The 13,547-nt window shown below is 51.8% G+C and overlaps 1 protein-coding gene across 11 annotated transcripts in view; it reads right to left on the reverse strand.

Annotated features, from left to right (window-relative positions):
* LOC133346666 (myocyte-specific enhancer factor 2C-like) overlaps positions 1 to 13,547 on the reverse strand; it is a 112,331-nt gene that overhangs the window by 52,356 nt on the left and 46,428 nt on the right. For all 11 annotated transcript variants that reach the window (XM_061558439.1, XM_061558441.1, XM_061558438.1 and 8 more), the window contains exon 2: positions 7,340 to 7,484. In XM_061558439.1, coding sequence (XP_061414423.1) covers positions 7,340 to 7,393 — 54 coding nt within the window. In that variant the 5' untranslated portion in view covers positions 7,394 to 7,484. The remainder of the gene's footprint in view (positions 1 to 7,339; positions 7,485 to 13,547) is intronic.

Here is a 13,547-nt window from a genome sequence, read left to right on the forward strand (position 1 = left end):
TTGGTTCTTTCGGTAAAGTCACGTAGAGAAGGGAAATAATAAAATAATAAAAATAAAACATCATAAAATAATTATCACGACGTTTCGGCCACAACGCAAGGACGGCTGCTTGCGTTGTGGCTGAAACGTCGTGAGTATTATTTTATTATGTTTTATTTTTATTACTTTCATATGTTGTTAACATCCACGGGCACACTACGGAGCAGGGGAGTAAAGTTCAAGGACAGAATGTACGGAAAAAGAAAAAGGAACGTGAAAGGGAGAGAAGAGAAAGAATGGAAAAAGGAAGCGGTAAAGTAACAAGAGGTAAATAAGAGGTAAAGGAATGAAAAAAATGAACGGGAAAAAAGGCTCAGAAAATAGAAGAATGGTGAGGAAGAGGCTGCATGAGGGCCTGGATGCTGCCACACAGAGGGAGGAGCAGCGTCTGTTTTCACAGTGGGTGGCAGGGAGAGGGGTTCGTCAGTGGGTGTGGCCACGTTGAGGTCACGTGATTTGCTGGATGCTTGAGCTGATTTTAGAGAAATAGATGTGTGCATATTCATCCCTTTCAACGTCACCATGACTGCATTGTACGTGTATCCTAACGTCAAACTACTACTAACGTATGGAGAGATACGTGTGTGTCGTTGTGTTAGTAACTCTAGAACTACAACTAAAACAATTTTGTTTTTATTTTACCAGCTACATAGAACGGTTGCACTCCTGTGTGTGTCTGTGACCGCCTTTCTGTGTAGTCGGTAAGACGGCGCTAAGCGGAAGGCGACGAATAGTGAGCAGAGTACATACTAAACCAATGACTTAAGCTTGGGGCTAAGCAGCAGATGGGGATAAATACCTCAACAGCACAGTAACCCTTCTGTTCATGCATTTTGTGACAATTAACATACGTACAGCCCTTTTGTCAATCTTCTGCTGGATGAGCGCCTCTCCTACGCCCGTGTGGGTTCTCAGGTGGGGGTGTTGAGCAAGGTTATTTGACCATACTTCACCAAGCTGGTCACAGTGTGGGGTTGGCAATGGCTCGGGAGTCGTAGCAGAGTTGAAATCAATAACGTTTGTAAAAACGCATACATGTTACATCAATAGCGGATTAACCGAAATAGCGAGAATAGAAAAATTCCGAACACGTACGTAAGGAAACGATGGCGCAAAAAATTTAAGTAACATAATGAAAACCAGCGCTTCGGAACAATCGCAGTATTATTGGGACGCAAAGTCAAGTCGTTTATTTATTTATTTTACAAAACGCAGTTGTACCTGAAACGTACAAGGCACTTAATTGTTAGGGCATCCCCCAGGGAAGTCATTAAAGCAAAATTCCAAAATACCAAATCGAACACGCTTTTGCAGTTTCCCTGCATTTCCTGCACGAACAAGCCTCGACAAGTTTCTGATGGGTTTTTTTTCAGCACTTTTTTTATTCTTATTCTCATCGGTGTGCAACGACACGATGGCTTGTCGAGTCGTTTGATGTCGCGACTGAACTGAACACACGAAAACTGCGAAATGACTCTGTTTCAGTCGGCTACAGGGCTTCCATACAGCGCATCCGTGCAGGCCATTGCCCGAAACATCACCCAGTAGTTTTTTTCTTCCAGGCTGCACTGTGATTTTTTTTCCAGTCGCTGTGAAGCTACTTGGGTTGCTGTACCTGAGCTAAAGAGCGCGGTGAGGGGCGGGAAATCAAGAGGCGGGGGGGGGGGGGTAACGTATATGTTTACATCGGAGATTCATCGACGGACATACTCCCCTAGCCCAAGCGATAGCCACGCGAGCAAGTGGGCAGGCTTCGTTTTGTCACCGTTGTGAAATACGTAAAAACCGTAACCTCTGTCCGGCCACTCTTCTGGGTTTACGTGTAACAAAAAATTTCCAAGTAAAGATCGTCCGTGCGAGACGATTTTGGTTTCAGCTTCACTAAGTATTATCAGCGCAAGGTGTGGCCTCATAAAACCTCATGTTTACATTGCACACTGCACCACGTGTCACATTTTTAAAGCGACCTCGAGGAAGCCGAGGATTTGTTCGGACGTCACTCGCCACCGACGTTCCCCCCTCAGCTCAGACGGGAATCGAACTCGGGGTCACAGCGGCGTGCGTAAATCACTTCGCCCCACCGCCCTGCCCGCGCACGAATTGAAAACTAATCGACGATCACACGCGCGACTCGCCAAACGTGTCGAGAGCATAAACGCCGACATTTGGATCGATTCATAATCAACGTTTTTGGGTTTAGATCGCGTTTATTTATAAATGTGTCGTAACCCTCCACCACCCGACACGGCCAATCAGTAAAAATGTGTCACGTTGACAAAGACAAATAGTTCACTGCTTTAGCCCACCGGTGTGTTGAAGCCACAACATCTACGCGTTAAACTGATTTGGATCGATGTTTTGTGACGCGGTACAGCCCTGGCAGCCCCGCCCACCCATGTGCCCCGCCCATCGGGCCACCAGGGGACTCCGCCCTCCCACTCCGCCCCCGCCCCTCCCCGGGAGGCGCGTCGCTGGCAGTACGCGGAGCAGGTGGGAGGGCGTGTGGGTCACCTTCAGCGCGAGCGCTTGGGTCCTTCACAGGAGGGTGGCCGTGGCAAGGGTGGTGGGGGAGGTGAGATGGGTGGCGGGGGGGACAGTGGGAGGATGGGGGTCAACCCGTCACCACCACCACCACCTCCTCCCCCCCAATCCCCACTCTCCCTCCCCTCCGCCGCCCCCCACCACACACATGAACAAAAGCTGCCAATGCCTTCACAACTTGACCTTTACGCCGTGCCTTGTTTTTTTTTGTGGCGAGCTCTTTTTTTTCACATTTCTTCTCTTTTTTTGCAAAATGAAAGCAAAAGATTCACACGCCGGAGCGGCGTTTGAATTCCGTGTGTGTTTATTATTTTTGTAGCCGTTGATAGTAGTGCGCTTCAAAAAAAAAACCCCGAAAATCTCATGGGGCGGACGACGCGACCAGCCGTGGGCAGGTGTCGCACCCACGGACTCTACGGCCTCTGAAGTCGCGGTCCGCGGGCGACGAATGCTGGCTGTGGCAACTCCGCGGTAAAGTACAGTGTTTAGGCGTCGCCAAGCACGAAAATCCCACCGAAAACAATCGGTTGAACTTAAACCTCGCGAGCTGATAAGTGTGCCGCCGCCGCCGCCGTACGTCAGTGTACGCGATTTTATTGGTCCAGTCCGTTCCGTTCCGCACCTTTGCCCGTGATTAAACCTCCGCTCGGGGGAGCGTGCTGCGGCTGATTTGCGGTTGAGGTGGGGAGAGCCATTGGGTAAAAGACAAAAACCTCGGGCACTAAACGTTTATTTCCAAGCAATGTAAATAAATAACCTTACTCTTATTTCAAAATAGACGCTAAATATGCGCGCTAGTGCCTTTCCGCATCATACTTGATCAGAAATGAGTCGTGGCCAAAGAAAATAAACAAGTTTATTTTCTTAATAATATAAGTCTCTCAAAAATATGCACATATTTCAAGCTTAACCTGGAGAATGCCTCTAGGCTGAGCGTTAAAAATAATTACATTTTCTATAATTCTTTTCCGGCAAGTTCTCCATTTTAAGTCGTGCCAAAATGCCAAACTGGGTCATGTTAGTGTTATGATGCACCCTACTTACAGTACAAACTTGCGTGCCAAGTAAACGCTGATGTATAAATTGACACGGCGTGCATAGATTTTGTTGTCGGTGGTGAGCAAAGGAGAAGGGAAGAGGTTGAGCGGGGGGGGGGGGGGGGGGCAAGGTTGTTTAAAAAAACATAAAAATCTGCGTAGCGCAGCCGAACGTGTGAATTCCGCAGATTTCCAACACACGCGCGTGTGGGTTCCAGCCAGCCCCTCCGTGCGTCATCACGGGCCTTCAATGCCTCACCGTTCCGCTGTAATTCCCTCGGCTCATCCCTAACATCAAGACACGCCCCTCTGCTGGATAGACACGCTGTTGCCACATTGATGTTCCGAAACCGTGAATGTTTACTAAACTCTGGCGGAAGGGGTGGGGGGGAATGGGTAAAGAGAAAAATCTTTTCCGGAGGCAAATCCACGAGGTGTGGTGGCGCCGTGAGCGAGGAGATGCGAGAGACTGCACATTTCACCCAAGCACCTCCTGCAAATCCCATCACTGAAAGCAGTTTATCCAGGGATTTTCTCCACTGCAATTCAATCCCATTCCAGAATCATTCACTTACAGCCTCTTAGTTGGGGGCCCCCCCCACTCACACCCCCCCCACCCACGTCCAATACCATGGGGGGGGGAGGGGGCACGTGCGGCGTTGAGCCACAACCCCCGCACATCAAGCAAGGGTCACCACGGTGGCGTCTGCCATTATGGTTTTCTTGCAAATGGAACGGACGCTCTTAATGCATTAATTACTCACCCCCCCCCCACCCCCCGCGCATGGCGGGAATAGATTCGCAAGGACGCGTGCGGTGTCTCTATCTCCGAACAGATCGCCGCGGAACTCTATGGATCCGCCGAGAGTCGGAAGTGGACGTGTGGCTCGGGGTGGCGGGGGGTGGGGGGGCGCTTAAAAGCCGTAAGAGCGCCGAGCGCAAAACTGTGGTCGTCGTCGTCATAGTAGTAGAAGTATTTTTTTCCTCTCCACATTTTATTTACAATGATGCCATCAGCATCATGCTGTGAGATGAAGCGCCCGCTTGGGAATTTCGCCGAGCCGTGACCCACCAAAATCCAACCCCCCCCATGCGCAGGACAACGGCCTTCAGAAGCAGACGTAGCAGCACTTCTCAGATCGTCGCCTCGCTCCAGTTGAGAAGCCGGCTTAATCGCGGGCGGCTGAAATCTGGGCTCAAACCTCGTTTTATTTTCAGCGCTGGTCTCAGTTCTCCGATCCATGACCTGCCACTGACCACCTACAATAATTGCGTAGATTGAAATTCTTGCCTGAGGATGAGGCCTTCTTTTGAGAGTTATATTTGTCAGGCGAGCCCTGCTTGAGGAAGGGTGGCCATTTCCTCTTTGAGTTATTGTTGTTGTGCAGATCTCTCTCCGTGATGCTACGTTTGAAATCCTGGGAAAGGTGGGTAAACTGAGATACTCAGGGGGGGGGGGGGGGGGGGGGTGGGTTACTCAAAATGAAGTCAAATTTTCACGGTCTCAACCCCTGCCACCGATGATTGCCACTGGTAATGAGCAAACATAGCCAGATAATGAACCCGGATCTCCGAGAGTAGAGCGCAGCGGGGGCTCGCCATCAAAATGCTGCTCTCAAGGGGGTGCAGGGTGGCGCACGGCGTAAGCGGTGTCCTGAGCGGAAACAGTTAGAATGGCCGATTTTGGGTAATAAGCATTAAACTGTCTGTTGTTCCTATGGATGCGATTTTGAAAAAAAAAACCCCTGTGAATCACAGAAACATCGAAGAGCAGCGCGCCAATTAAAAAAATGATAAAGGGGTTCAAAGGGACGTGAACGCACGCGCGGCGAGCCCGCCAAAGATGAGTGCAATCATGCAATCGGCCAACGAGCCACTTAACGATCACCAAAACAAAACGAGATGCGCACATCCGCGCGCGCGCACGTCTTCTTTTAATCAGAAAGGTCGCGGTTTTCAAAGAATTAATAAACTAATGGACCCCGACGACTGTGATCTGCGCAACGCGTGCCCTCCAACTTGCCGTGTAAATTCTGGTGCTCGAGCGCGGAGAGGCACAAAGAGGGATGGGGGGGGGCCACTCTTCCACTCTTCGCTCGGGCGGGCGGGGGGGGGGGGACACTGAGCCACTAGAGCCTGAGAGGCCCCCGTGTGACGCTGGCAGGACGCGAGCTTCATTAAAGCGTCGCCGCAAATTATTCCCGAGCGTCACGACCCCGCGGGGAAACGCAAACAGGTGATGAGGGAACATCCGCCCGTGTCCAGGGCGATGGGCTTTGTCACGCGGGTTTTCAACGCGGCCGTGGCGCGATCATCACTGTCCATTGGATTTGCCCTACCGCTGATGTTTTTCCACCGAGGTAAGGCCCCGCGGGGAGATTTCTAGCTCTTTTTTCAGAAGCGAGCTGGCCAAAAAATGATAGCTCGGCCAAGTGGCTTATTACGACGTGGAAATTTATACCAGCCAAATTCTCAAAACGCACGTCAATTCTAAATGTGAATGGGGAAAAAAAACGGAGGACCCGGAGAAAAATCCACGCGACCACGGGGAGAACACGCAAAGTCTAAATATACAAGAATCAGGGTTGGAATCGAGGGAGTTACCATCTCGCCACGAGAGTGGCCAAGCAGTTCCCACAAGCCCCGCAGATTGCAGGGAGGGGGGGTGGGGAGGTGGAAACTGTTGCGTGGTGGTGGTGGTGGTGGTTCGATTCCATCTCCCATTATGGCAATTCTGCCGCCAGACGGGCAGAGGGCCCCGTCTGGTAGCAGTGGTGTGAAAAAGCAATTGCAGGTCTGCACCATTACCTTGACCCCACGGATGGCCATGCCCATGGAGTTCCCATCGCAGAATCGATGTGGGCAAGACCTAGTCCTGACACCACCACCACTATCACCACCACCACCACGATCACCACCACCACCACCACCACGATCACCACCACCACCACCACCACCACGATCACCACCACCACCACCACCACCACCACCACGATCACCACGATCACCACCACCACCACCACCACGATCACCACGATCACCACCACGATCACCACGATCACCACGACCACCACCACCACCACCACGATCACCACGATCACCACCACCACCACCACCACGATCACCACCACCACCACCACCACCACCACGATCACCACCACCACCACCACGATCACCACCACCACCACGATCACCACCACCACCACCACCACCACGATCACACCACGATCACCACCACCACCACGATCACCACCACCACCACGATCACCACCACCACCACGATCACCACCACCACCACGATCACCACCACCACCACGATCACCACCACCACCACCACCACCACCACCACCACGATCACCACCACCACCACCACCACGATCACCACCACCACCACGATCACCACCACCACCACCACGATCACTACCCGTGCGAGGGAAGCGTTACCAAACGGGCAGTTGAAGGGTTAAATTCTCCACACTGGACAGTCGGGCAATTTCCCCATAAACCAATCCCTGGATTTGCGCCACCGCACACTCAGCCCGGCTTAAATCACGCGGCAGCCGATTTAAGTTGAGCTCTAAGTTGGGCCGAGCGCGAGTCGGCGGCCCGGTTGCAGGACCGGGCTCGCCGCGGCAAATTACTCGGTCGACCGCGGCAACCACCACCCCCCCCCCCCCCAAACGAGCGGCAGTGGCGGCACCCCCGCGGTAGATTGCCCTCACCTGTCGGTTGCGCTCGTCCGTTATCCGGGCGATCTGTATCTTTTTCCGCCCCATCTTCCGGTCGCCTCCGTGGGTGTGCGGGCGACGACGAAAATGTCCGCCGCTCTGTTGCCTCGGAAACGCTTCTTTGCCCGACCTCCTCACTCTGCGAACGCGAGGAGACAAAAAAAAGCAGCTGCTCATCTCAAACGTTCCCGCTATCAAGGGCGCGGAGGGGACAGCATTTTCTTTTTATCTGCCACCTGGAGTAGATTTTATTTTTTTGCGCGCGTGTGGCTGCTAGACAGATTAACCAACCGGCATTAAACTGCTGGGACTTGGCAGGCGCGGTCAGGGCTACAGGCAACAGTAGCCCCCCCCCCCCGTCTCCCCCCTCCCGCTCAAGGTCACGTCGTGACATTCACAGGAAGTGGCATCACCCCCCCCAACATGCAGCCACTTCAACCGTTAGCGTCTCCATCGCGGAGAAATGCCGGTCAGGTGTGAACGACGGATATGTCGCGCGGTTAGCTACGGGGCAGGAGGACAAGATAATCTTCCCCGGGCAAAGCTTCTCAAGTTTTAGATTACGTACACATTTCACTTGACGTTTGGGCTGTCCTTTTGGCCAGACAAAAGATGAAAAAAAACACGCCGGTCAAATAAACACGGCACCTCGTGTTTCGCTCATATAGGTCAAGCCCATTCTGCGGTGAAGATGCACGGACAATTGGGCGTTTATTTATTAAAATAACAACACGTGCGGCCGTACATCTCTCAAACACCCCACAGTTTGTAAACAACACACTTGTGTACACGCACAAGCAGGCAGGCAGACAGGACGCAATCACGCACCAGCAAGAACTGGGAATGCTGCCAAAACAGAAGGGGCAGTGTGCCAGGAGGCGCAATTTTGACAGCAAATGGAAAACGAGCTTGCAAAGCTCGAAAAAAAACACACCCACGCACATGCGAGGACGGCTTCCAGTCTATGGCAGCCGCGGAAGCGAGGCCCCCTGTTCGCAGGCGGCGGCTGACGCCAGCTCAATTAGACGCCGGGAGGAGAGACACGGACAAGCGCGCAGCTGGTCCGCCTGTCTGTCGGCACAAGCAACGGAGCCACAGCCACGTGGAGCCGCGCGAGCCCCCCCGCCACCCCCTCAACTGCCCGAGTCTGTCATCATGCCATCATAGAGGAGCGGGCTGGGTGGGGGGGAGTTGATCGTCCACCAAATGCTTTATGCACACGGAACGATACCGCGATGCGATTGCGTTCATATGAAGGGCGCTGTTAGAACAGCGGCGGGTTCGTGGCGTGGCGTGGCAGAGCGGTGGGTTCACAGAGTGGCACAGCGGGGAGCATGTAGCGTGGCACAGTGGAAGATTTGTAGTGTGGCACACAGCGGTGGGTTCGTAGCGTGGCAGAACGGTGGATTCAGTGGCACAGCGGGGAGCATATAGCGTGGCACAGCGGAAGATTTGTCACGTGGCACACAGCGGTGGGTTCATAGTGTGGCACAGCAGCGGAGGGTTTGCAGCGTGGCACAGCGGTGAGCGCAAAACGCTACGAAACCCGGTGACCTGAGTTTGACAGGTCACTGGGTTTGATAACCTGGACATTCACCTAAGTTATCTCAGCCTTATATGAGCATCTGGTACGGTATGAAAACACATCAGTACTGGAGATACAAAGGCCGCTGGGCATGGTGCTAAGGACTGAAACATTCTGTGCTTCCCCATGCCTTCACTAAGCTGCGGAGACCAGCATGGTGAGGTATAGTTCAAAGAATCCCATGATTGACACGAAGGAGGCAAGGCTTTCATCCAGCAGTGGACTGATAAAGAGCTACAAATTATAATTATACATTTAAAAAAGCACTCTCCTCCTTGTCGGTTTCCGAATCTTGCAACGATTTCTCCTGCTCGAGAGCGGATCGCAATTAAATTCAAGTAGACCCGATTATATTTGTATTAATTGTGGTGAATTTACGGACCACAAGCGGCACGGATCATGGGGGGGGGGGGTCACGTGAGCTTGTTACATGCAAGGCTTACGAATCGAAAATAATCCATTTTCACACGCGTGACTCGACGCATGTTTTTCACGATTGTAAAAAATACATCTATTTTAATTGACCAATCAATGCATCATTATGCTCCCAGTTTTTAATGAGCCTTTGAAATCAATGCTTGGACAATATTGAATGCGAGTGGGATCTTTTCTTTAAACATTACCTCCCAAACAATTGTATTTGAATTTTGTTTGAAATGACAAGTTTTATTTTTAAACTTTAATCCCGCTGAAATTGTTTTGTCTTGCTTGATGCTGCGTATTTTTTTAGGTTTTTTCTCCCCCCTGTTTTGGCTCATATTTCTGCTTTGTTACTGCCGTCTTTGATCTTTCATGACGCGCTACGTATTGTTTCACGACCCATGTCTCCCGTGAACATGAAATGTTTAGTCTCGATGGGGGGGGGGGGTCTCTCACTTAGTTTCAAAGAAAGATTTGATGATGATGATGTTGATGGTCATCGATGTGAAAGCTAACTCATGGGCATATTTATCTACCGGTGGATATTAAAGAACCCCGTGACGCAATTCTCAAGAGGCCATTTGCGCATTACTGCCAGCACATAGATCCGCTGATAATCTTTCGGAATAAGTAACCATCTCAAATTAATGTTCACAGAGGATTCTCGTCTATAAACAATAGACTGCCTTTATTTAATGGTGACCACACCACCCTGCTGATGAGACACAGAGAAATCAGAAATCGGTCTGGGATTTTCCTGCATTAAACAAATGTTACGATAAAAAACATTTGACCTGAAAGTCGATATATGGACGAACCAAAACCCCATTACATTTCATATCTTGGCAAGGAAACGGACCTTTGCTCGTTTAAACATTATTTCAATTTCTGCCGAGATCCACGTTGTCCATGCTTGCAAAAAACAAAGGCACGTGCATGACACTTCGCGATAAAAGACGGGACCGAACGTCGCCACACCGGAGCGTATTAAAAGCTGCAGCAGAGAACGTGGTGTGTGGGGGGTGAGCGGGTGCGACGATGGCAACATCGGCAACGATGACCTCAACAACAGGAGTAATATGGTGGTATTTTAACGATAAAGATATAGTCATTTTAACGGACTTACGAATCGAATTTTACACACCTCACCAGGTACTCATATGAGTTGTGCTGGTTAAGGGGTGGGGGAGCGGACAGACGGACGGCCGGACAAATGGGATGGACGGGTGATATTTGCCTACGCAAAGTTGAGTGAGCCCATCGCTGCGAGTCGGCCTCATCAAGGCGCATGTTTACACGCCGCGAGCCCTCTCGGCCCCCCCGTGACCCCTCTCGGCCCCCCCGTGACCGCCGGGCATGACTGCACGGGGACGATCGTCGTCGCGGCTACGTGGACACCCGGTGACACGTACCCGCGTTGATTCCCTCCATCCAGTGCCTTGCCGTGCGAGTTCAAATTCCGACGGCGACCGCCGTCCCCGCAGCAGTAGCAAAATGTTACACAGAGCGAGCGTTTCAAAAATATTTTTTCTGAATAATCTCGACAGAGAGGGGCCTTCTACCCCATGCCTGCGTGGGACGTATCGGGGGGGGGGGGTTGTTTGACCATAGTTCACCACGCTGGGCAGCGCGGGTTGGTGATCGCGGGGCGGGGAGCACAGCCGTGAGGAAGCATAGAAGTACTGCACAGATCGACAATGAAATGTTTCTGCTCTGCCCCCTACTGATCACCACGTCAGCCCCGCAAGCACTATGGCTACCTGCTTGTGCATGGCGGTGGTCTCCCATGCAGGCACCGTCCAGGCTTAATCCTGCTTAGCTTTCAAGGTGTGACGAGATCAGGGGGCACATGGCGTGCGATTTGGTCGTTTCGCCCCGACGCAACAACATTTAAAATGGTCACGAATTGACATAACGCACGCAGTTGCGCGCAATGACTTAATTTACAACGGCGGGTGGAGTAATTCGCCGTGCTTGTTCGGTGCCACAGCTGTGCGCCAGCCAGCACGGCCGTCAGGACAATAATAACCAGATACTGCACGTGCTGTCAAACAGCACGGGGCGACTGCGGTGTAAAAGGCCGGAACGTCATAATTTGTGCGGAAAACTAGAACATGAAAGAACCCGTGAGCGCCGCGCTCATTTGTCGGTGCACATCTATCACAACACGCACTTCCACTGAAACCAAACGCACATTGACAAAGATTCCCGGAGAACCTGTAACAGACCGTAGGGGGTGGGTGGCCATGACCATGCCCAACGCCTTTGTCTCCCCAGTGACGACGATTTTACACACCTCACCAGGTACTCATACGAGGGCGAGTCGACCCAGGACCGGTTCAGATAATCGTCACGGGCGTTGGCCGTGAGCAGGAATTGAACTCGAGCCGCCGGGTTCGTAGCGCAGCGTAGCGCAAACCGCTACCACTCCCCACGATGATGACTCCCATACGCACGCACGCGTGCGCCTTTCTCTCAAATCAGGGCAACACAGCCACACGGCCTCAACTCCTCTACCCGTGTAACGGGGCCGCAGCAGCAGCATTAAGTATTGTGTTGCCTTGCTCTTGAGTTTGTCTGCCCAAGGGCAGCTCCCTGGCTCAAGCTCCCTGCCCATCCCATTTCATCCGATCAGATGCCGACCGGTCGGTTGGTCAGGCCCCCCTCCCTCCCTTCCGCATCGCACAACACCCCACCCCGTGCTGGAGTTCTTGAGTCATGACCAGGAAAGGAGAAAGAAGCAGGTTTCCTCTTGCCTTCTATCAGCGGTCTTTTATAGGGTGACACCATCAGCGGATGCAGTTTGACATCGTATTCGGGATATTGCTAGAGGAGGCTATGATTCACCCACCACAGTGGTCAAATTCATTTTGACAATTTGGTGGGGAAGGGGGGGGTGGTTCTCGCTATTCAATTCATAAATCTTCCATTAATATTTATTTTCCACTAATGGCTTACAGTAATGACAACAAGAACCCATTACATACAATGCACGCAAATGGGGGGGGGGGGGGGGGAAGGACGGGACACAGATTTACGCAGGCGCCATCCAACGCTTGTAGTATCGCGAGCCTGATCAATGCGTCGTCACACCCTTCCAACGCACCACGGCTCCACGGCGGCGCGCCCACTTAATCTCGCCGTGATTCAGGCTCGCGTTCCGACAAACAAAAAAAAACCTCTCGAGTGATTCAGGTCCCCGCAATCGAATTGCCAATTTTATTATTTTTTTAAGGCACCGTTTCCAGCACCCCATACGAGTTTCAGGTGCGCAAAAATGTTTTTAGACGTTTAAGACCCCCCGCCCCAACACAGCGGGACGCACTTGCCCCTAAGTACGGCCGCGCACGAAGGAGTTCGATCCGGGGCACGTGATGGGGACCGGCTTTAACGCCGCTGGCAACAGGCCGCAATGTCAATATTAGAGCTCAAAAGGAACTCGCCAAGGAGAGGCGGAAAAAAAGTGATCAAACCTGAAAACTTTTCAGGTTCAAACTTGCTCCCCCCCCCCCCCTCGTGTGACGTTTGGTACAGTACCACCCTGGAGGCGCCAACAGTTGACGGTGGACACACATCTCACGAACGCAACGTCCACCGCCCCCCACCCCAGCTGCCTTCGGCCTTCGTTTACCTTTCCAAAGACCTAAGAAAATATTTATATGGGACAAAGACGTCCATTTAGATTATACGGGCCTTGGGGAGTCGGGCCTTGCTGGATAACGCCTGCCAATGTCGGGGATGGTGCGTAAAATGTGAGCGCTTTGGATGCCTCTTTAGTTCGTGTTACTAAAACTAAACCATTAAAACTGAACACATTTTTGTAAATTTTACCAGGTCAGGCCTATTGAGCTACATAGCTATTTTTTTCAGAAGTGACCTGGCCACAAATGATAGCTCAATTTAGTGGATTATCAAGAGGAACATTTATAGCAGCCAAATACTCTGAAACGCATGCTTCCAAAATGTGGAGGGGAAAACTGGAGGACCCGGAGAAAATTCCATACGACCACAGGGAGAACATGCAAATTCCAAATAAAAATGCATAAGGGTCGGGAATGAACCCCACGACCTCCTGAATACCAGGCAAGGGAGTTAACATCTCCTAGCCACCGCAGCGCCCCGCTGTTAATAATTTTAGGCACAGTGAAGCTCAAGGAAACCCAGGCCAGCAACAGATTGAAATCGAGAGGTGTCCTG

This window comes from Lethenteron reissneri, chromosome 24 (assembly GCF_015708825.2).
Source record: "Lethenteron reissneri isolate LAM-NWPU_2019-01 chromosome 24, ASM1570882v1, whole genome shotgun sequence".
Lineage (NCBI taxonomy): Eukaryota > Metazoa > Chordata > Hyperoartia > Petromyzontiformes > Petromyzontidae > Lethenteron > Lethenteron reissneri.